This window comes from Xenopus tropicalis, chromosome 7 (genome assembly GCF_000004195.4).
Source record: "Xenopus tropicalis strain Nigerian chromosome 7, UCB_Xtro_10.0, whole genome shotgun sequence".
Taxonomy (NCBI): domain Eukaryota; kingdom Metazoa; phylum Chordata; class Amphibia; order Anura; family Pipidae; genus Xenopus; species Xenopus tropicalis.
Genome location: NC_030683.2, coordinates 100,225,028 through 100,247,904, shown reverse-complemented (window position 1 = coordinate 100,247,904; position 22,877 = coordinate 100,225,028). Strand labels below are relative to the sequence as shown.

At 37.0% G+C, this 22,877-nt stretch overlaps 1 protein-coding gene across 10 annotated transcripts in view; it reads right to left on the bottom strand.

Moving 5' to 3' along the window:
* Positions 1-22,877, bottom strand: part of camta1 (calmodulin binding transcription activator 1) — a 1,176,955-nt gene that overhangs the window by 922,560 nt on the left and 231,518 nt on the right. For all 10 annotated transcript variants that reach the window (XM_031905360.1, XM_031905359.1, XM_031905362.1 and 7 more), the window contains exon 3: positions 14,798-14,865. In XM_031905360.1, the coding sequence (XP_031761220.1) occupies positions 14,798-14,865 (68 nt within the window). The remainder of the gene's footprint in view (positions 1-14,797; positions 14,866-22,877) is intronic.

Here is a 22,877-nt window from a genome sequence, read left to right as displayed (position 1 = left end):
TGTAAAGGAATGAAGGTCTTCTAACATTAAGCAGTGCCAGCAGACCTTCATATACTAGAGTGTGAACTAACCACTTATAATTATTTCCAGTAGAGTGACCTCATGTTTACATTCAGTAAAGTGAATCCCTCCAACCGTAAATCTAATCTATTCCTAAAATTTTTTGCCAACGCCATCCAAGCCCTGTGGTGCAATCACATGTGCACTGATTTTGTAATCCTATTATTGCAATTTAAGGCAGGAGTGCCAGAGGTTTTATTGATTTTGAGAAAGTAAGGGGTATATTTGACAAATGCCTTTTGGTGGGAAGCAGCGGGACTTGGTGAGGGACAGATTGTAGGTGATAAATGATCACTGTTAAAAATGACCCCAAGGCACCAGACTTATGTAGCTTGGAATAATGGGAAGTTGTTAACAGTGAAGCAGAAAGGAGGACTGGAGGCAATCATGGAGAGGATGGGAGAGGCATAACAAGTTCAGTTTAAGAAATTGGAGTTGTTTTGGGAGATGCACATCAAGCTTTAGAAGAATAGGAGAACGAAGGGAATATTTCAAGTACATTTCTTTTGACCATCGTCAACTTTTGTTTGAGTTTTTCATATTGCCATAAAAAAGGGACCTGTGTCTGTGAGAAAGAAAACCACAAAGCAGATATATAAATTGGATTTGAGACCTTTATAGCAGAGATTTATTAAAGGGGGGAGAAAATTCACAATGTGGAGGAAACTGACAGTGAACAATTTCTCCATGGGAAAAAATGACTAAATAAAAACAACAACTTTAATACAACATATATTCAAATACACACACATGGATTACGCTGAACTACAACCTTCACACTAAGTCTATTTTAGAAGTCTACAGCTGAAGGCAGACTAGGCATTTGACCACCGGTGCTTGATTACTGTGCTACACAAATCACTTTGCTTCTGTCTCAATGGGAATGAACTGTGGAGAGTCATCAGCTTCTGATCACGGCTACAAGTAGTATCAATTACAACACAGAGTGTGCTACAGCCTGGGGAGCAATGAGTGTGCAAAGGGGAGGAGGGAAACACATTTTATACTCAGTCATCATTTTCTATGCCTTCATTCAAGTGATTTGAAATATTAGTAAATTGCTGTATGGAATGAAGCCATATTGCAAGGGCCTAAAGGCATGTAACACTGCTGTAAAATAATTGTATTGCTATAAAATATGCTGATAGTGTATTGTTACGTGATGTGTTGATTCACACTATAGATGGAGAACATTATTCAGGCAGTTTGGAAGATCATACAGGGGCTCCTAATCATGTTCCCAATCAGCTAATGCCCATGCAATATAGTCATGTGATCCACAGCAAGAGAAGAAGCTTGATCAAAGGATTTATCTTACTATTTATATTTTGTATGACAAAAGTTTGAATAATTCTAGTAGAATTAATCTCTGGAAGTTAAGAAGTTGTACCTTGAAGCTATGCTTTAGGCTTTTAAGTGATATTAAAGACTATACATTTTAGGTGTATCTCCATCTTCTTGGCTTGTCATTTTTTTCTTTAACTTTCTCATTCTGAGAGTCAACCTAAAAGATATATATGCTGCATTTAAACATTTAAGCAATATTTGAGGGGAATTCTGCTGTTGAGGACTATCCTTGATCTATAGCACAAACTTACATTAGTATATAGGTTTAATGCTCAGGCCTGGGGGTTTACGGATAAGAGGTCTTTCTGTAATTTGGATCTCCATACATTAAGTATGCTAAATATCATTTACACTTTAAATATAAACCCAATAGGACTGTTTTGCCTCCAATAAGGTTTAAATATATGGGGATGGGATCAAGTACAAGGTACTGTTTTATAATTAGAGAAAGAGGAAATTATTTTTTAACAATGTGAATGATATGATTAAAATGGGGTCTATGGGTGATGGCCTTCCTGTAATTTGGAGTTTTCTGGATAACAGGCTTCTGGATAACGAACCCATACCTGTATTGGGACAATATAAGCATGAGAGCAAGGAGAATCGATAGAAGTGTGACAATGTCCCCAGACTGCACTGTTTTCATTTCAAGCAAAGAAATAGCAATTGATAGCACTGTAGAGCAGACTAAAAAAAGCCTTAGAAATGATTCACCTTGTACCGCTTGGCAACTTTAGGTTTATATAATACAGGGGAGACTTTTTTGAATGTCAACAAAAATACCCAGTACTAGTTTCTGTGTGATCTGGCGAGAAGGAAAATAAATAACAGTTTTTTGCTTATATTAAATCTATATTCCATTTATGCTGCCTTAGAGTGATAAGAACTGGTACCTTATTTGCGATAGTCTGCCACATAAATTGGTGGTCCTGTGAGATGCTGCAACTGTTGGGTGGTCAATGGCTACAAGACTAAACGAGGTGAGAACTAAAAAGGTTCCCGGAGCGTCATCACTCATATCCAAGCTTTATTTAGACTGCTTGACAAACTAGTTGGTTGCTAGGAACATATACCTTGCAGTTACACAGCCTGTATCTTCTCGCTGTCAAGAAATTCAGGAAAGTTCTGGTTTATAGGGTTCAATAGGTATTCAGTAATAGTGATATTAATACGCTTTAGTGCATTAGAAACTTGTCTGCTTGATAATAATGAAATATGCCTTCTTCATGATCTTATCTTGGTTTTGAGTTCATCTGTCTCATAACAAAATGACTTACTGACATTGGACTGGTTCAGAGATAGAGTAGGGCAGAGATGGTATTTGCCCTGGATTTCTCCCATGGCCTGGGAACATAGATACAAGTAGAAAGAAACTATAGGCCCTTCAGCACTGCAACTCCCAGCATATGAAGGTTATTTTGTCTCCTTTAGTTCAGGGGCCACAGCATTGCTGCATTGCCAGGGGCCTCTCCTTCTCTAACTCCTGCCTGCATAAAACTAAGGAAATAAGCAAAGGTTATATGTGCAAATCAGTGTACTAAAGGAATATGAACTCTGCATTACTTAACATTGTTTTATACCTTTACTGTATAAAATAAAGATTTAACAATTCTTAAGTATCAGAAAAATGCTGCACAAAAATATGAAAATAGAGAACATTTTGGGGGTTTTTTTCTTTCTGGGAAATGAATGAATATCAGCACTGAAGTCAGAACTGTGTTATTACGACTGCCATAACTAAAAGGTACAGCGCAGTCTTCAGTGAAACTGACAGATTTCTCTGGGGCACCAAAAGCTGACCCGCTTCTCCCATGATAACATGCAAACAAAGCACTCTGCCGGCGCATCCATTTGTCACTCAGTAGGATGTTCCCGTTATTCCATAAATCTCTTCAGACAAGTTATTAAAAGTTATCCTAACGATACATTATATTTACTCTAGGAATTGGGCTTTTAAACATACACCGTGAACCAACAAATCTTGTACTCTGGAAGAGATATGTGACTGCTTAATTGATTTGGGGTTTGGATTCACCTATTCCTCTTCATCACTCCTAATAAGCCATGCCGAATTACAGGATGTGTATGTGCAAATGCCCAGATATATCAAATGGCAGGAAAATTCCTCTGTCAGCAGAAGCCCTGCAAATCATACTGTACGTTAAGGCTGTAACAAAATAAAAGAGGAATTTTCCAAGGTTAAGTAGCATTTTTTTAAAGGGAGAGCAAGGATTTATAAATGTATAATATACATAATATATAATATACCATTTACAAAAGGGCACCAAGTGCTAAGTGCCCACAAAGCCACCTAGGCCACCTACTTTGCATCACACTTGTTTGTTTTTACCCCCCCCCCCCCCCAGTGAGAATTAAAAGAAAGCAGGGGGCTGTAAAATATTTCTGACCCTTGCTCCTCCCATTTAAGAGGACTGATTGTGATTTTGCAATCATTTGAAAAATCCAAGTTGGAAAAAGTGCCAATGACAATGCTGTTCCCAAGGTTGTTTAGAGTATTGGGTCATTATGAAATACCAATAGGACCATATACACCAGGGATCCCCAACCTTTCTTACTCGTGAGCCACAGTCAAATGTAAAAAGACTTAGAGAGCAACACATGCATAATAAAAGTTCATGGAGGTGCGAATAAGAGCTATCATTTGCTATTTGGTAGCTCCTATGTTGACTGGCAGCCTACAGAAGGATCTGTTTGGCAATTTCACTGGGATTTATGCAACCAAAACTTGCCACCAAGCCAGGAATTCAAAAATAAGCACCTACTTTGATGCCATTGGGAGCAATATCCAAGGGGTTGGGGAGCAACATGTTGCTCACAAGCCACTGGTTGGAGATCACTGATATACACCATGCAGAGAGACTTTCAGGCATAAAAGACAGCTGAACTGGAAGAAAGACCACTGCCCTTTTAGTTCCAGGCATTAGAGGGGTTGTGAACCCAACCATAATGCTGTCCCACTGCGCCCAGATTTGCTCTAAAAGTTGCTGAAAAAAGTATATATAGATGCAAGAAAAACCACCAATGAGAATTCTAAGGAGCAAAACCTCATTTTAAGTGTAAGAAAACTAACGAGGATGCTGATTCCCAACACTATGTCAGGCATCTTGCTGTTATCTATCTAGATCTATCTATATTTATCTATCTGTATATAGAGATAAATGTTGTCATTTTTTCCAACTCCAATTGAAGGAGCAAAGTACATGGAAACAGATTTATACAGACCAGCTGGGATTCTGATTGGAGGGTTTTTCACATTTTAAAGCTGTCACTGGCTATGCAGATTTGGGGAAAAGTTTTAGAAAAATGTTATTGTGCAATATTGATTTAAGAATACAACCCTGATGTTGATGGACTACAGCTCCCAGCATGCCTCACCCTTCATTATATGTTACAATATTCTGGGATTTGTAGTCCAGCAACAACTGGGTAAAGTTTGGTTGAGCAGTGCAGTGCATCTGGGTTTAAATCCCCAAAAAGTTAGGAGGGAGACATCTGACAAGACAACCCTACTGTATAGAGAACTAGCCCAGGGGGCACTGGCCTGGAGAATTCACAAGCAGAGCGGCTTTTTAAGCATCAGTACGAAGAAAGAACAAAAAAAGATAATAGAAACAATATTCAGCACCTTGAGCACTATTGCTTCCATTTAGGCATGTTCATTTGTCTCGTATTTTCTCCTGTTTCCATCTAGATCCCATTTTCTCATCCTTATTGTTAACATGGCAGCAAGATCGCTCACTGAAATCTCAACACAGTCACGTTTCTCACGTTTTATATTATACCCGCTGATTGTTTTCCCAGGGGTCATATGTATGGCAGGAAATTCCATAAGAACTGTTACTAACAATGAGATCACAGAGCAATGCACACGTGTCCCCATCTGTACCTCTCCTCACAGAATCTAAGGTTACAATTTGAAGAATATGGGACAGACATTAATAACAATGTAATTAATGAGTCACTTATATCAATACTACTCTTTGGTTATTATTTTGAATCAGAAAAAATGCTGGTAAATTCTAATGGAACCTTCCTTTTTTCCAGCTCTAACCATCATTACCAATTGTAAAAAGAAAAATGGTGATAAAATAAAAGGGGGTAGCATAGGGTTCAGAAAAATGTTACTTTAGAACCAATAAAGAGAATTATCCCAGCATTTTCCCACCACTTTGTAAATCATTTGGTTTCTGTATCCTCGGTTTGAATTTATCAGACTGTCCCTATGCTTAATGCACCTTATCTTCCATTTGCATATAGCATTGATAAATCGGTCTCATTGATTTTTTCTGACCCCTACCTTCAGGATCTCTGTGCATATACTGTGCATTACTTAATGCTTACCCAACATCATTTTGCACTATGTCTTGTATTCACGTAACCTCTCGCAGGGAAGATATGATCAGAATAGCATTTTGTTACGTTTACCCTGTTCTGGTTATATCGCCACAGAGTCTGCAGGAAAGCTGATCTAGAAATGTTTATTACAGCCCTAAACGGCAACTTCACAGGTTGCTCAACCTTTCCCTTTCCAGTATGGGGTTGTCTGTCAGGACTCTCAGAAGAGCTGCACTGAAGTGGGGATTCAAAGTTCCAACTGGTCCCTCACAATTCAACCTCTCCATAGAACAAATACCTCTGACTGAGAAAGCGAGGTGCCATCTCTGAGTCAAATACTGCCTAACAAGTCTCTTACAACTGACAAACTCACAAAGGGATAAAAATATGAAAGTTCAAAATGTCTTGAAGCTTTCCAAAAATGCCTAAAACACAGCCCTGAAAAAAATGACAAGCATGAGGGGAAAAAAAAAAGATGTCAGAAATATCAAATATTGTTCTTTGCATACATGTGGCATGTTCTTATTCATTCTCTCCTAAAATGCACAGACAGTATCAATTTTTCAATCTAGAACTGTACTTAAAAACAGCCAGGTACCTGTCAAATATATCCTGCTCACATTGTGCTCTTGTTACACTGGTGATGTCTCAAGCTCAACAGAATTTAACACTTTACTTGTAAAGGTACCTTAGCAGATGATTGAGCAAATATCACCTTTGTAATAGCTATCTCTCTGAAATGAAGGCAGCCATTCAAATATCAGCATTGCATTTGATTGGCTTGTTTTAAATTGCTTCTTATCAATTTAGTTGCATAGTATAGTTACATACTTACATAGTGTTGAAAAAAGACCATTGTCCATCAAGTTCAACCCATCCGAGTAAACCCAGCACACAACCTATACTTACCAATCTATACACTCACATACATAAACTGCCATTACCACATCACTAGGAAGGGCATTCCACAGCCTCACTGCCCTCACCATGAAAAACCACCTACGCTGCTTCAAATGGAAGCTCCGCTCCTCTAATCTATAGGGGTTACCTCTGGTGCGTTGATTGTTTTTATGGGAAAAAAGAACATCCCCCATCTGCATATAATCCCCTCTAATGTACTTGTACAGAGTAATCATGTCCCCTCGTTAGCGCCTCTTTTCCAGAGAAAACAACCCCAAACTCGACAGTCTAACCTCATAGCTTAAATCTTCCATCCCCTTAACCAGTTTAGTTGCAGTCTCTGCACTCTCTCCAGCTCATTAATATCCTTCTTAAGGACTGGAGCAATTTGGTCAGATGATGGTAATTGTCTTATGTAGTAGCAAACAAAAGGAATTCTGGGAATGAATTCCAAACTCTTACAAAAAATCCCATTTACATGGGTTTATCCTATAGGCTACAGCTCACCCACTGGGTTTGAAGCTGAAGCCAGGACAATAGCTGATCAGATTCCCAACTACAGACCAGTTTCGCCTTTCTTGAGGCTCATTAGTGTAGTGCAGGGTTTTCTGATCAGCTTAGGTAGAGTCACCATGTGGTTCTACAAACAAATAAATAAGGTTGAGGAGACTGCCTCATACAGACAAAAGCAAACAAAAGGAATTCTGGGAATGAATTCCAACTATAGCACTAGGCTCTCAATAATCGGTGCTCATTTTGTCCACCCTTGTCTGTAGCCAGCAATAGTGATTAGTACTGGTGGATAGCCATTTAACACTTGTATATCTGGATGAAGCCTTAAAGATCACTTTGGTATTTTAGATTTTCTTATGGATTTTATGTAGTGAGGATTTTTGGGTTCAGACAGTAGTCTAATCCAATGTTGCATAAAAAAATGTTCTTATCTTTTCTTATATTTGTCCCACTTTGTTACTTGCTAATTGTATATAAGCATATCTATCATTTCTGAGTGAAAGAAACTATCTTTCAAGGAAAATTCCAGTATATCTACTGTATATTGGTGATGCACTCAATCAATCATTTTAAATTGGCCTAATACTAAATCCTGTAGAAAGAGTTAAGCAAAGACAAACTCTAATTTGCATATTCAGACTTATTTTTAAAACGGCATCATCTATGAACAAAAATGTGTCACCTTCAGCCATCTAGAGCTTTAGAATCCCATTGCTATTGTCACATGGGACATATTGCCCACCATTGTTTCTCAGCAGAACCTGCTACTACTGCTTCCCATTAATTTAAAAAAGATAAAGCATGTCAGTGATGCAAGTGGAGCCAGTTCCAGCTTTGTCATATGTTTCCCATTCAAGTGAAGGGTAGATGATGGCGTTGGGTGCTTCCTCAATGGCTAATAGAAGGCCCTTGTATCATGGCCCTAAGAGAACAGTTAAAAAAACAAAGAAGTGGTCCTCCACATCACAGCATTTAAAAATAAAAAAAAACTTTATTGTCAAATCTTATTTAAAAATATGAATCAGATACCATTTGGAAACATATTACCATTACCAAGATGAATGCAATCACTTTGGAGGACCACTTCTTTGTTTTTGGTTCTGTTTGCACTTTGGATGGGTTAAAGCAGAAAGCCTATTTAAATGTTGGCATCCAATGAACATCAGTGGGGAGAGCCTAGGATCAGGGCCGGAACTAGGGGTAGGAAGAAGAGGCAGCTGCCTAGGGTGCAATGATTGAGGGGCGCCAGGCAGGAGCCTCTCCTGCCTACCCCTAGTGCTACTTTGTCATTGCCTCCGCCGCTTGTCATTAGCGGTGGAGGCAATGACCGATCTAATCGCCCCGCCCCCCCTGCACCCCCTCCTGTGCTTTGGCGCGCATGCGCCGTTCGGGGGGGTGGGGAGGTGGGCGGAGTTGGCCGACCGGGTTGCCTAGGGCGCCCGGTCGGCTTGGCCCGCCCCTGCCTAGGATAACGACATATGACTGTTGTGCTTTGTGAATTCATGGCCCTAAGTGGGATTGGATTTTGCTAATTACTAATGGGGTTATGTAATAAAAGGCACTAGACTTGCCCAGGAGCAGTAACCGATAGTAACCAAATTTCCCGTTTGTAAGCTTTTATACTTAGTTCAAGTTAATTCTAGGCTTTTGGTTTGGCATAATAACAAGAAGTTTGGTAACCTAAAAATATTTGACCTCATTTATTATCACCTTGGCAGGAACCAATGGCAAACAACTACATTTTTGTTTTCATTGTTGTTTTTGCAGGTGGCTAAACAAAGCAAAAACAGAATGAAATTAGGGATCGGTTGTCATAAACCAAACACATTCTTTCCATAGTCCAGGAAAGCAAGTATATAGGGGTGAAAAAAATCTTTTTGTAAAACCTATAACAATTATTCACAAAGCTTTTTAGTAAATATGTTCCTTATCTAGAGCTGAAGCCTTGGAATATATCTTGACGTGTTTTTACATGGTTGCTGTGGCACTTTAAAATAAAAAAATAACCCTTAACTTCTTGTAATGAGATATTCAGAATTATACTTCACTCTCTATTCAAATGACACCCTCTTCCATTAGTGCATACAAGGCAACGTACAAGAGCGATAAATATCCGAAGCTATGACACTTCCAAAGCACAGACTAAAGAGCTTGGTATAATTATGACTATCTCATAACTAAATCTCAGAGCCCAGTGCTTAAAAGGAACCAAAAGAACTGAGCCAACTATATCACTTAGGAGCAAGAATGTTAATTGCTTCAAAATGGTTTATAATTAATATTTCTTGGAAAAGACTGGTATGAATGATAAATAGATTATTTGGAATATGAAAAGCACAGTGCTGGGATTGTTTGCACTGAAGTATTCTAATTTAGATATGATAAAAGCATAACATTGGGTAATATTGTTTTGGACAGTGTTCTTATTCCCAGGATTATTTTTTTTAATAAAATAATAAAACAGTATAATCTAATCAATATCATTTTTCAAATTCTGTAAGATTGCTGTTTATACTTTGGGGTATGAGCTGGTAACGAGCTATCTCTCTCTGTGTGCAATAAAGGCCTTTCTCAAGCTGTTTCCACCAAGGTGGAAACTGAGAATTATCAAGAGAAGCATTCTAAGCTACAGTGTTAATTTTTACTTTCTCTGAAACCCTCTGGGACCCATGCCTAAACCATTAAAAACAGTCTCAGGCCATTATTCCTTCTCCTCCACCAAACTTCACAGTTGTCTTTATGAATTCAGGAAGGTATCATTCTTCTGCCAGATGGTGAAGCTTGATTTATAGCTCCAAAGAACACTTTGCTACTCTCCCAAAGTCCACTGGTGGTAAACTTTACACCACTCCATTCAATGTTTGGTATTACATATGCTGATGTTAGCCTTTCATATTTGATGAATAGCTCTTGTGCTAATAGATGTAAGTGTTTTAACTGAGGAGATGATGTTTATGCAATACATGCCACAGCACACAGCAGGACCTTTCTGATTAATTGCGTGGCCACACACTTAACAGCTAAACTGCTCTTGCTCATAGACATTATCCCTTCACAATCGCAAACTGACTTGCTGAGGCAGATGGCACCCTATGATGGTGACATGTCACTAGTCACTGTGCTCTTTAATATGACCCACTCAAATGCCAATATGTGTTTCTGTGCTTATACTGTATGGCTCTTTGATGGCTTATACAACTGCCTAAAGTGTCTGCACGCAAGCCCAAGATCAGGACACCATTCTTTATGATTTATATTGATTTATTAAACACCACTGTGCATCCTCGTCACTGGATCGGAATAACTTCACTGAATTTGACCAAAGCAGCTCAGAGCAGAGCAGAAGTATGACAAACTACATATGGGCGCTGGTATTCTTTGTTTTCTACATTTTTCACTTGCTGTGGAAGGCAGACACAGTGCACCATAGATAAGACACATCGAAGCAATTGTGGAATTGTATATATTATTTATAAAGCAAGAGATATCAATATCCTATAAAATTATATCCTGATGTTATCAGTTATAATTGTTGCTTAGTGATGTAATTTGCATCACATGACTCTATTATAACAAAAAAATGCGCTGTTAAACTGTTACCTGTAAAATATGAGGATATATGAAGACACCTTGGAATTGCATGTCCTGTATAAAATTCTTGGTGACATCTAATAGCCTTATGTTTTACAACAGGGGTACATCTACATATTAATATATATATATATAATTACTGTAATTTGTATTCCTTTTTGATGCTTTTTGATATATTCAAGATGTTGTGCTTTACCTCTGCACATATAAACTCTAAAAAAACTACTATTCATATTATATATATATATATATCTCAAACAAGGGGTAGTTGTGCTTACCTCTAAATTTGTGACCACAACATCTTATAAACAGAGACAAAAACACAGCATGCCTTGGTGCAGGTTTAATGGGTACAAAACTATATATATATATATATATATATATAAATATATATATATATTCAGAAACATATTATGTATATTTTGTGCAGAGCCCTGCCTGTGTTTATGTTTATAAAGCTGGACAAGATTGGTGCATTTAATGTGCTAATATAATTGCAGTGCGATTGTTCTTAAGAGCTTTTTAATTATGGTTTATTCTAAAATTGTGAATATTTATGCACACACTCTGCCTCCGAGTTATGCAGTGATCCCCAACCAGTTGCTCAGGGGCCCCATGTTGCTCCCCAAGCCCTTGGATGTTGCTCCCAGTGGCCTCAAAGCAGGTGCTTATTTTTGAATTCATGGTTTGGAATCAAGTTTTGCTCACGCTTGTGTTGCTCCCCAACTCTTTTTACATTTGAATGTGGCTCATGGATAAAAAAAGGTTGGGGATTCCTGGAGTTATGACACAATTTTGGTGGCGGAAAAAATATTTGCTAAATTGATTTCACAATTTGCGGATTTATATTTGCAAAGTGAAAATTGCCTCTATATCCGCTCACAGTAAACACATCCAGAGGGCATGCTCATGAAAATTGCAATCTCACTTGTGAATTTCAGTGTGATTCGCAAAAAAAAAAAAAGAACGAGGGGCATGGCAGTGCAAAATTTAGGCGTTTAGGGGAAACATGTGCAAAACAACCATTTGCAAAAAAAAAAAAGTGCTATGTGAACTTTATAAATGACCCCCTCTGTGTTCTTTTCTATACTGTGCTACACAGTTGTTGAAGTTACAGTTACGTTCTTCTCATCCCAATAAAGGAGAAATAAGTATCCCTTTACTGTTTACCTATAACTACAGAGAATTTTATTCAGTATGTATGCCTACAGCACAAATAGTGAGGTCTGCTCCAGGTTTTTCCTTTATGCCAACTTAAGCAAAATCTTGCCAAATGCTTTACCTGTGCTGATACGGAATGGCCTAAAAACAGTCAACAAGTGACACTTAAGGAATGAAGTGTGCCATCATTTTTGCTGGAGTTCTATGCTTTCAAATGGATCTCAACTTTAAAAAAGGGAAAATTTTACTAATGAGATCTCACAGCTTTCACTACATTACTTCTTACATTCCAGGAATGTCAGTCGTCAGCCACAAAATCTGTCTTCACATTCTCTGTGTTCCAAAGCTAAAGATAATAAAAAAAAAATCTGAACTGACAACTAAATGGGGGAAGTGGTAAAAACAGAGAAAACAATAATCCATTTTCAAGCACAGCTCTGATTTCCAACAAAACGGTATTTATTTTCAGTACATGGCACAACACAATTTAGGGGTGCAGCTAACAGATTAGATATTGCACATAGACCCTAGGATTTTAAGGGGCCACATTTGGCACATATTTGTTTTACACTTTCCCACTTGGCACTTAATCTCTGTATATTTATATTTACTTATTGTTTTCTGTGTGTTTTTCTGTATTTTAATAATTAGTGATGAGCATATTTGTTCCCCAGGCATGAATTCACTAAGAAATTTTGCATTTCGCCATTGCAAAGTTTATCATTAAACTGCTGAAAAAAATGTAAACAACAAACAAATTTGCAGGGAAAAATGCTTATTGACTTTAATGCATTTGATCTGAGAAAACATTATATATGTATATCACTTGGTATACTAATAGCGTGAAATATATACATAAATATATTTATATATACATCTTTTATATACATAAATCCTAGAGTTTTATATAAGGTACAATATTATTCAGGGGATGTTGTAGACATACTGTTAGGGGCAGATCAGCAGGTTTAGAGCTTAATACATAAAAATCCATGTTCTATTCATTCCTAAGGGATTTTAGAAGTGTATGTATAAATGGGTGGGAGTTAACATCTGATAAATATACTTCTAAAAATCTATGGGGCCCATTCATTAAGACACAATTTTTTTTGAGAAAAAATCGTACGTTTTCTAATTTATAGAACATTTTGTAATGTCCACAATAATTCCATAAATATTCCCCGACTTTTTCGTGGTTTTCGTCAACTTCCACGAAAAAGTAGTATTTTCGCAATGACTACAACCATTTTGGAATTCATTCAAGCTTTGGTATTGTGACTATCTTTTGGCCAGGTTGGATCTATGGAAGGCTTCAAAAATCCTACATTGAAGGTGTCAAAGCCAGAAAGGTTTTTGTGGTGTTTATGAACGTTCGGATCCGAAAATATTTTTGTACAACCAAGAAAATAATTTTTGTGACATTTTCAAACATCATAAATTTTCGTGGTTACTCTGATTTTTCTCCAATCGTGATTTTAACCACCCAAAATTTTTGGTTTAATGAATGGGCCCCTAAGTATTGAGCCCTAAACACATATTTTGCCCCAAAAACTTACTCACATTCTAATAATTCATATGGGATTTTTAGAAGCATATTTATGAATGGGTGAAAGCTAGAAATAATAAATATGCTTCTAAAAATCCCACAGGAATGAATAAAACATGGGCGAGATTATAGAGGGCATTTACTAAACCACAACTTTTTTGGGTCAGGCTATTTGTCGCCAAAAAAAACAATTTTGTTATGGAGAAAAAAAACACAGCTTTTCGAGATTTATTATGTAACAAAAACGTGGCAATTCCAAATTTGAAAATACACCAGCTAAAACCATGTAGAAGTCAATGGCAGATGTCCCTTATACAATTGGAAGATCTTTCTTTGCTTTGTGGTTTTTGAGGTTTTTGATAGTGGCTTTTGTTTGACAATACAAAAAAGTTGCAGTTATTGTGCGTCAGTTCAGATCTTTTGAAAGAATCACTGCCATTTTGTGGTTTCTTTAAAATAAAAATCCTAAAAAAAGAATTATAGCAAATCCCACCATATAACTCACATTTTGATAAAATGTGTGATAAGGGGAAAGCTCTACACAAAATTTCACCGTGTGCCCATGTTCTGCTATATGCCCTACCTTCATGCCCTGGTACTTCCATTAGGTATTTGGAGAAACCAAATCATAGATGACCCCCTGCTGTTAAGAAATACATTTCTAATTCATACATATTGAATTGCCAAGACATGTATAAAACGGCACGTTGTTTCAGCATTTTTAGCCTCTCAGTACAATATATTCACAACAAAACCTAAATACAAGGGGTTAAAGAGAATTAGCATCTCCGAGAAACCATTTGGAAAATGAAATATAAATCATAGAAACTGATTCTTGTGCTTGGCAATAAGCTGGCCTTGCAGTAAAGAGCAAACATTAACAGTAACAGCCATGTGTTTAATTAATACGTTTTATACAAAATTCTTAATTTCTTGGTTTAAAGTCCCCATTTCCCATTAAACATACGCCAAATTGTTACCAACAGCACAATTCTGGGTAGGGGAGTAAGAAGGCGTGTGAGAGGAAAGGGCTAATTAATGTGCAAACACTTTGTTTTGTCAGCAAGCACAGATGAGGAGGTTGCAAGAAGTAACCATTATCAACAATAGAACATTTTTTTTTAGATTTGTCAGTCTTTTATAATTTAAGATCAACTTGTTTGAAAAAAAAACTAAAAAAAACGCTGGCAGCATAATTACATTTTCTATTGTAAAGGGTAATGCAGCTATGGACTATCAGTTATCACATATTTCCACTGGTTGGCCTTGAATAGCACAATTAATGTTAATTATGCAAAGAGCAGTTTGAAAATGTGTTCTTACCTTGTTTTAGGGGAGGTCGTTAGCCATTCTTCGTGTTTTTCAAACGTTATTAAATAAGCTGCAATTTCCTGAAAGACAAAGATATGCCAACTGTCACAAACACAGGCAGAATTCTCTGGTAAAGTAACAAAAAAAAATAACCTTGGATTTCAATCAGACATTGTAATAGCTGCTGGGCCTTTCAAATATCCAGAAGGGACCACAAAATACACAGGAGTCGTTGTGGGATGGCCGGTCACAGACGGCCGTGGCTCATTGAGTTGGATTGTGCTGAGTTAAACCTTCTGTCTCCTATTTGGCAGACATTTCCGAGTGTTTGTCAGTGATATATTTTTTGACAATCTGGTGAACGTTAATGTTGTTCTTATGAGTACCACAGCGCTCAAGTGCATCACCAATGATCCCGCAAAGTAGTTAAATGTACAACCTTTCAAAGTTAGCATACAAAAATGCTCCAAACTTAATACAAGGTTAAAGGGAATTTTTAATTCTTTATTTTTTTGTGCTTGCCCTGCTGGTTCTAAATTCACACATTAGTAATCAGTAATTAGGGGTCATTCACTACCTGCAGGACAGGGTGCAATGTACACAATATTTTTTCACACTTTGAGCCCAGACCTGAAGGCAAAATTGCCATAGGTCTCTGTGTTCTGAAATAAAGTGCAGAGACCTGCATTTGTAACATAAATATATCACTGCTGAGACGTGTAGGTGTCACATATGGAGCACCGGTGGGCACAGATGGAGTTTAGGGCAAGCCTGTTTGGCACCCGGCCATAGGGTGCAGGTTGCAACCAGACCCTGGATGAAGGAACTCTTTGAATGAGCACTAAGGGCTGAATTTGTGCACATCTTGATCTTCATACTTAGTATATGACTCCCATTGATTGTAACCTAACAATTATAAATACAATAAATAAAAACTTTTACTAGGGGGAGTTTTTGTGAGAACTCAAACCTATTAAATATTTGTTTGCCAGTTGGGTCTATGCATATTTCATATCTTGATAACCTTAGCAGTTCTGTTTTTGGGTCTCCCTAATGCCATAAAATACACTTTTTGCCCATGCCATTGAACAGAAATGAGAGCAAAGTTTACGCTAATAAGTTCAAATGTTACAAGGCCAAGAGCAAACAGTTTTATGCATAGACAATAGTTCCACAGATCCATTACACTTTATACTAAATGTGTGGACATTTCAGCAAAAAATTGCATTGAGATGCCTCCCTTCAATGCTATAACTAAATGTGTGATTAATATCCATGATTAAGGTATTGTTGAAGAGGTAAAGACCACAACATGTGTTGCATGTTCACTACTGCACAGTAAAAAACACACAGCAACTACATGGCCAAGACAGAATAACTGGAAAAAAACTCACAAGATGATTATTTTTTTATTATGAACATTAAAACCTTTTACGTGATTTGGAAACTCAGTCAAGATGAGTGCAAATTAAATTACACGGTAATAAGCTAGAATATCCAAACAGCTATCCTTAACAATTATTTAACAGCATCAACAACTCTAATAAGCCAAAGCAGCCAAGCATACAAAGATATGAAAATTGTAGTTCAGCAGGATCCTGAGAGCTATAGATTGCACAGCCCTTATATAATACAGATATAAAAGATAAATCCTTATACAAAAGTGAGGGTTTCCTATGCAAATATAACACATCTGTTTCAAGTGCCCCTTTGGCACATTTGAGGCCATAACAAAAAAAATACTAATATAGGAGTCAAATCTATTATCTGGAATGATTCGGACCTGGGATTTTCTAGAAAAAGCTGGCCATACACAGGCAGATCCGCTCGATTGGCGATGTCGGCAAGCGAGCGGATCTTGACCCGATATCCCCACCTATGGGTGGCGATATCGGGGAGGCATGTAGGCGAATTCGATCGTTTAGCCCTGGAACCAAACGATCAAATTCTACATGCGGCAATGGGGCAGTCGGTTTGGGGACCGCATCAACAAGCCGATTCGGTCCCTGATCCGACTGGATTTTCTAACCTGGCCGATTGATATCTGGCCAATTTCAGGCCAGATATCGGTCGGCCAGGCACCTCGGTTCTGGCCCTACACGGCCGATAAGCTGCTGAATCGGTCCAAGGGACCGATATCGGCAGCTACTATCGGCCCGTGTATAATGACCTTAAGGGGTCTTGCCATAATTTGTAGCACCATGTCTTAAGGTTTTTAAAACTTTTAAACATTAAATAAAGCCAATAGGACCGTTTTGCCACCAATATGGATTCATGCAGCCTTGTTACCATCAGTACAAGGTACTGTTTTATTATTACATAGAAAAGGGGAATAACTCAAATAAGAATTCTTTGCTTAAACAGGACACTCTGAAAAATGACCTTCCCTTCTTTTAGAGCTTCTGGTTTATAGGTTCCCAGATAATAGATTCCATACCTGTATAAATCCCTCTTGCTTCATCATATAGTGGGTAAGATATATTTACAATGTTGATGTGAGAAAAGAACATTTTTGTTAAATGTACTCATTGGCCTCTGCAAATGAAACCGGGGCTTTCATGAATATCAAATCACAGTTTCCCATTCAGAAAGAAATTGGCTTTGCTTTTAACGGAACAAATATAAATGTGTTGTGCCCTATTTAAATGCTAGGCCAGCTTTGTTGACAAGTCTACATCCTCTTACTCCATTGCAAATCTCTCAAGACTATTCGGCAAAGATTAATGAACAGACAAAACAAGGTTCCTCCTCCATGAAATGAACTGTTTGTTAACCTTTTTCCCCATACTCTTATAACTTCATACATTTTGCTGTTCTGCTGAGCAGATAGCAAAGTCATCAAGCTTTGGAAAAAAAAAATGTGGACACCTGAAGGTAAATTAAATATTTATAAACACAACAACATCTTTGCAGATGGAATTACTGATTTATTAATAATTTCCATAAAAAGCCAGTGGGTGACATCAACATAAGTCATCTCTTCTGCTTTCGGGCATGATTCAGCCCATTACTTGCAGATCTGGAGAGGGCGCCTATGATTCGCTACCAGTAAATTGGCAGTGTATGTCATTTAAATGAACATGGTGCTGGTATATATGTTTTCATGATCTTTTAGTAAAGAAAAAAGACAAAGACTTCATAGTGAAGGCCCAGTGAAGCGAAATTACACATTGCAACAAGATGTAAATTGTATGAAGGCTCCCAATATAATTTGCCTTTATTTCTTTGCAATTACATTAACATACTCATGAGTTGCTGGTCACATTAGAATGAAATAGTGATTTCAGTTCATTGATAATCTGGCTAATAGTCAGTTTCAGAGGAAATTTGGCAGGTTTGTGATTATCATAAACCTGAATGGGTTCCTTAAAGCTGATAATGTTTTGTTTAATAGCTTTTGGGTAATACAGCATCAAAGAAACAATACTTCTGGTGAAGCTCTGACTTTTTTATTTGTTCCACCCCTTAGTGACTAAGGTGCAAAACACAGCTGGCTTTTTGGTCATTTTTAACAGGGCGGAAAAAGAATCTTATTTTAATGTTGGTGCAAGAAAAGAATGCAAGGAGAAACTAACACAATGAAGGATCACATTGGCTCATAGAGCTTCTGGTCCACTTTATCAGAGCTCTTAAAACTTTTGCTGGTATCCTTATGTCCTCCTATGTGCATTTGTGCCCTGAGTCAGGGAAGGTTCTATATGATGTGATATGATTAATGACACACTTACATGCTACATGAAGCCTGACTCTGTGTTTGTACTCGAATGTTGGAGAGCTATGGGGCTATAAACATTAATGTTACATCTATATGCAGAAGTAATCATCATTACAACATAAAGTACAGTCATAACCACAGTATGAATTGTCCTGCATAGACTGTTGCTTTGTAAGGACATTTCCATAATAAAGGGCTGCAGTCAGTGCTTTACAGGAAATTGACTACAGTATACCGTTTTCTTCCTGACCCCAAAATAACTAGCAGATTTTCAAGATGAGTTAATATTTATGATATTTTTCCAGCATATTAACCACACAAAAAATGTAAGAACGTATGTAAGTCAATTAAGCAAATCTGAAACGCAAGGTTGAATACAATTCAGAAAGCATTTTCAAATATATTGCAGGCTTAGTCCTAATCAAACCATAAAGACTGCAATGCAAGAATGTCAAAACAATCAAGTCCAGGTTTAGGCACTAGCTTTTACTGAGAGTCTATCAGAGGTACAGTGTTGTTCAAATTTCTTCAAATAACAGGCCCACAATGCATGTGCTTTGTGGTTGGATTATATTAAAATGACAATGTCATACAAAGATATATGTTTAGTTCTAAGACAACCTGGGGTGGGGCAGGAATATCCATAGTAGGACCAATTTGACTAGAGCTGGGGACCAGTTTGACTAGACCTGAATGGGTTATTACAACAGAAAGTAAAGGATCTATTTATAAACCAATCATCAATGTTGGGACAGCCACAAATGATTTCCTGCTAATATTGATGGGATATTTGGTTTGGATCTGCAATGGGACATCTCAACACTTTTTCCATTTGATATTTTTAAGAGGTGAATAAATGGATAGAACATCCTTCCAGAAAATGTAGTCAAGAATAATTCATAAGATATACATTGATTTTAAGGGCATTTATGAATACTAAACCCAGGAGGAAAGGTTGAGGAACAAGACTCCAGTACCAGCTCATATATGCTGGTAGTAGGTGTGGTCATGGCATTGCGTACAGATATAATGATTATATTTTAAGTTTTGGTGAAGAGAGTGGGACAATGTCTCAACAATATTAATGATGTAAATGGCTTTAGAAAATCTTTAGGGAACATCGGGGAATAGCCTACTACTAATGTGCACACTCTAAGAGATGCTTTGTATTGACATGGCTTGGAGAACAACACATCTTTCAGTTGGTTCTGAACTGGAGGAACTTGATTATGTGCAATGTACATTGTATAAGTTCATAATAAGAGTGTCAGTTGGTTTGCCTGAAAAGATAGGAGCCCTTCGACCTTCTGGAGAACAAATCCTAGAGCAGATATCTTTACCCTCACATAACAAATGCAACTCCAGGTTGGTACATTAACCCTAGGTTCATATATTTCTTCTAACTGTTCTTTTGTAGGTTGCAAGTACAACATTTTTTTTTTTTTTTGCACAAATCCAAAAGGTGTAGTTGCTCTTTATAAAATAAATAGACCACAAAATCATTTACAAGGAACAGACAGGTTTTAGCATTGGACTAAAAGGATCCCTAGGATCAAAATCTGTATTTCCTAAAACTTTTAATACTAATAAAGTACTGTCTTTCATTTTTTAATATACATAATTACTTCCCAGCATATCTCACTCCTTGATAATTACGACCACTGTGAAAAGTATGCATTAGAGAAGTGGGACAGCATCCGTCTCCTCCGTGTCATTGTATAAATTCATCAACACCATGCTGGGTTTGGAGTACCAAAGAAATCAGTATCAAAGAGGTATCTCTTATGTCCCTGCCCTGCTCTAGATATTGAACTTCCTTCCCCTCTATCACGCTATTATTATCTTATTTATATGATTATTCCAGACAGGAAGATTGTCACACCAGGGATAACTGATGCTTTGCTCAGCATGGCAATTATAACAAGCATTAACTGCCTGAAAACTGTTTGCCTTAGGCTACTGAAATCCAATTCCCACCAAAGACCCTCCAATTTTCTAGCCGCTCAAACTCCAGTGCACTAATTGTATATTTCTGTGTGTCTCTGCCCTATTTTGGCGCTCAAAGTAAACCAGAGCAAGAACATCTTTTTAAGATGCGTGAATAGCCATCAATACAGTATATGTTTGGTCCCTAAAGCTAGACTGTATTTTATCTCATTGAGATATGGACTATAGTTTCCACATACAACAGAACCTATGTTTGTAACTGATTACAAATTTTTCCTTCAGGTTCAGATAGGCATGTTCACTACTAATCTTTATTACTGGAACTGGAATATTACTGGATGATGGTGGAGTGCAAAAACAGTGGAAACATATTAGAAAACTGAGAAATATAAAGATATTTTCAGATTTCAGCATATTATGCTACTACATAATATGCATACCATATGATATATCATGTACAGAACATGCATATGTGTATTACAGAATACAAGACCTATATATGTTGTCAATGACAGTTAACCAAGACTAGACATTATGAGACCCATTTACTACTACTCAGATTTTTAGGGTTTTTTTTAGATTTTTGAAACTATAAGTAAACTCATTTCTACCAATGGCATTCATTTATCAAAAAATTGTAACTGGAAAAGCATGAACAGAAAACATGAAAACTGCAACTTTTTCATATTTTTGCACGGTGTCAAAAAAAGCCGAACTTCCAGTTGTAAAAGGGACATCTGCCACTGACTTCTACGTGTTCCCGACAGGTTCTAGATGACGTATTTTTGCATTCGGTTTTGTCGCAGTTTTGTTACATAACCACAACAAAATCTCAAGGTTTTTTTCCAAAACAAAATCGTTTTTTGGCATCAGAAAACCCAACCCCCCCAAAATTGATCCCTATATTTTTAATACAACTGTACTGCAAAATACAGACAACAATTTAGCCAACTCTGTATGATTCACAGTAAAAAAAAAAGTATATACCCATATCTTGCATTTAAGAACCACACAGCAAAATGTGACTTGCTTATTGTCACTTATAGCTTGCCTGTGAATTAAATGCAAGCCTTTCTAAATAAGAGAACAGTATAACTAAGTCTAAGCAACTCAGTTACAGGTTTATTATTATTATTATTACTAGTAGATATCACGCTTATTGTTAACATTTAGTAGCAATACAATCTTTCTTATGCTACAGATATTCTGAGGACTGTTAGAAATTTCTCCAAAGAAGAAATGTCCAACTTTTAGCAACTATTATTATCATCTTCCATTCTAACATTAGATGGCCCCATTTACAGGTATAGGATCTGTTACACAGAATGCTCTGGACCTGGGCTTTTCCAGATAAGATAATCTTTCTATCATTTGTATCACCAGACATTTAAGTCTTCTGAAAATCATTTAAACATTAAATAAACCTATTAGGATTGTTTTGCTGCCAATATGGATTCATGCAGCTTATTTGGGATTTAGTACAAGCTACTGTTTTATTAGTAAACAGAAAGATTGTTTTTAAAAATAAGAATTATTTGCTTAAAATGGGCTCTACGGGAGATGGCTTTCCTGTATTTCAGAGCGTTCTGGATAACAGGTTTCCAGATAATGGATTCTATACCTATACTATATTTGATACAACTGTGCACTAGTGCTATAACACACCACAGCCAATTAAACATTTGTTTTTATCATTATAAATGCACAGCAACTAACCTAAGCTTTTCTTTAATTCTTTACAATGGCTTTACGACACCAGTGCAATCTGTACGTCTGTTACTAAATCAGACCCAGCATCTTAGTAGGCAAGGTTGTAAAATCACTGAAGTCCATCAAGTTCAACAGTAAAGCTGACTTTCTGTCAGATCGATTCAGTATAAGCAACACAATGGCGGCACTGCCATTCAAGCCCGACCCAATGCCTTGCTTATGTAAATGCGTGTTTATTTAAATACATCTAACCATTAGAATGCTATTAGGGGCTGAAGGATATTATAGAGCAATTAATTAGAAATACAGAGTCATTTAATGGCCCAATCCCTACTTTCATGTTGTGCTATCATTTCACGGCCTAATAAACATATAGCAAAGTACCTAGAATATTTGAGCTGTACAAAAAAAAAATCATTGGGCTAACTTTTTAAGTTAAGTACTTTCTTAAATAAGATCTTCTGCATAGCTCTCTAAAGGCTAATATTCATAATACACTTATAGTGTTAATCAATAATTGTCCTACTTGTAAATGAACATGTTGCGGCTAAACTCCTTTCCTTCCTTACTTGGTTCACAGACTATAATTTTAAGTGCCAATTATAGGACTTTTAAAAGCAAAGTCGCAAAAAGACTAAGAGGATCTTGTATTTTTATGTGAAAACCAACATCAATTTGCTCTTGTTATGCAACCTGTTCAATTGGCTGGCTTAGATTTTG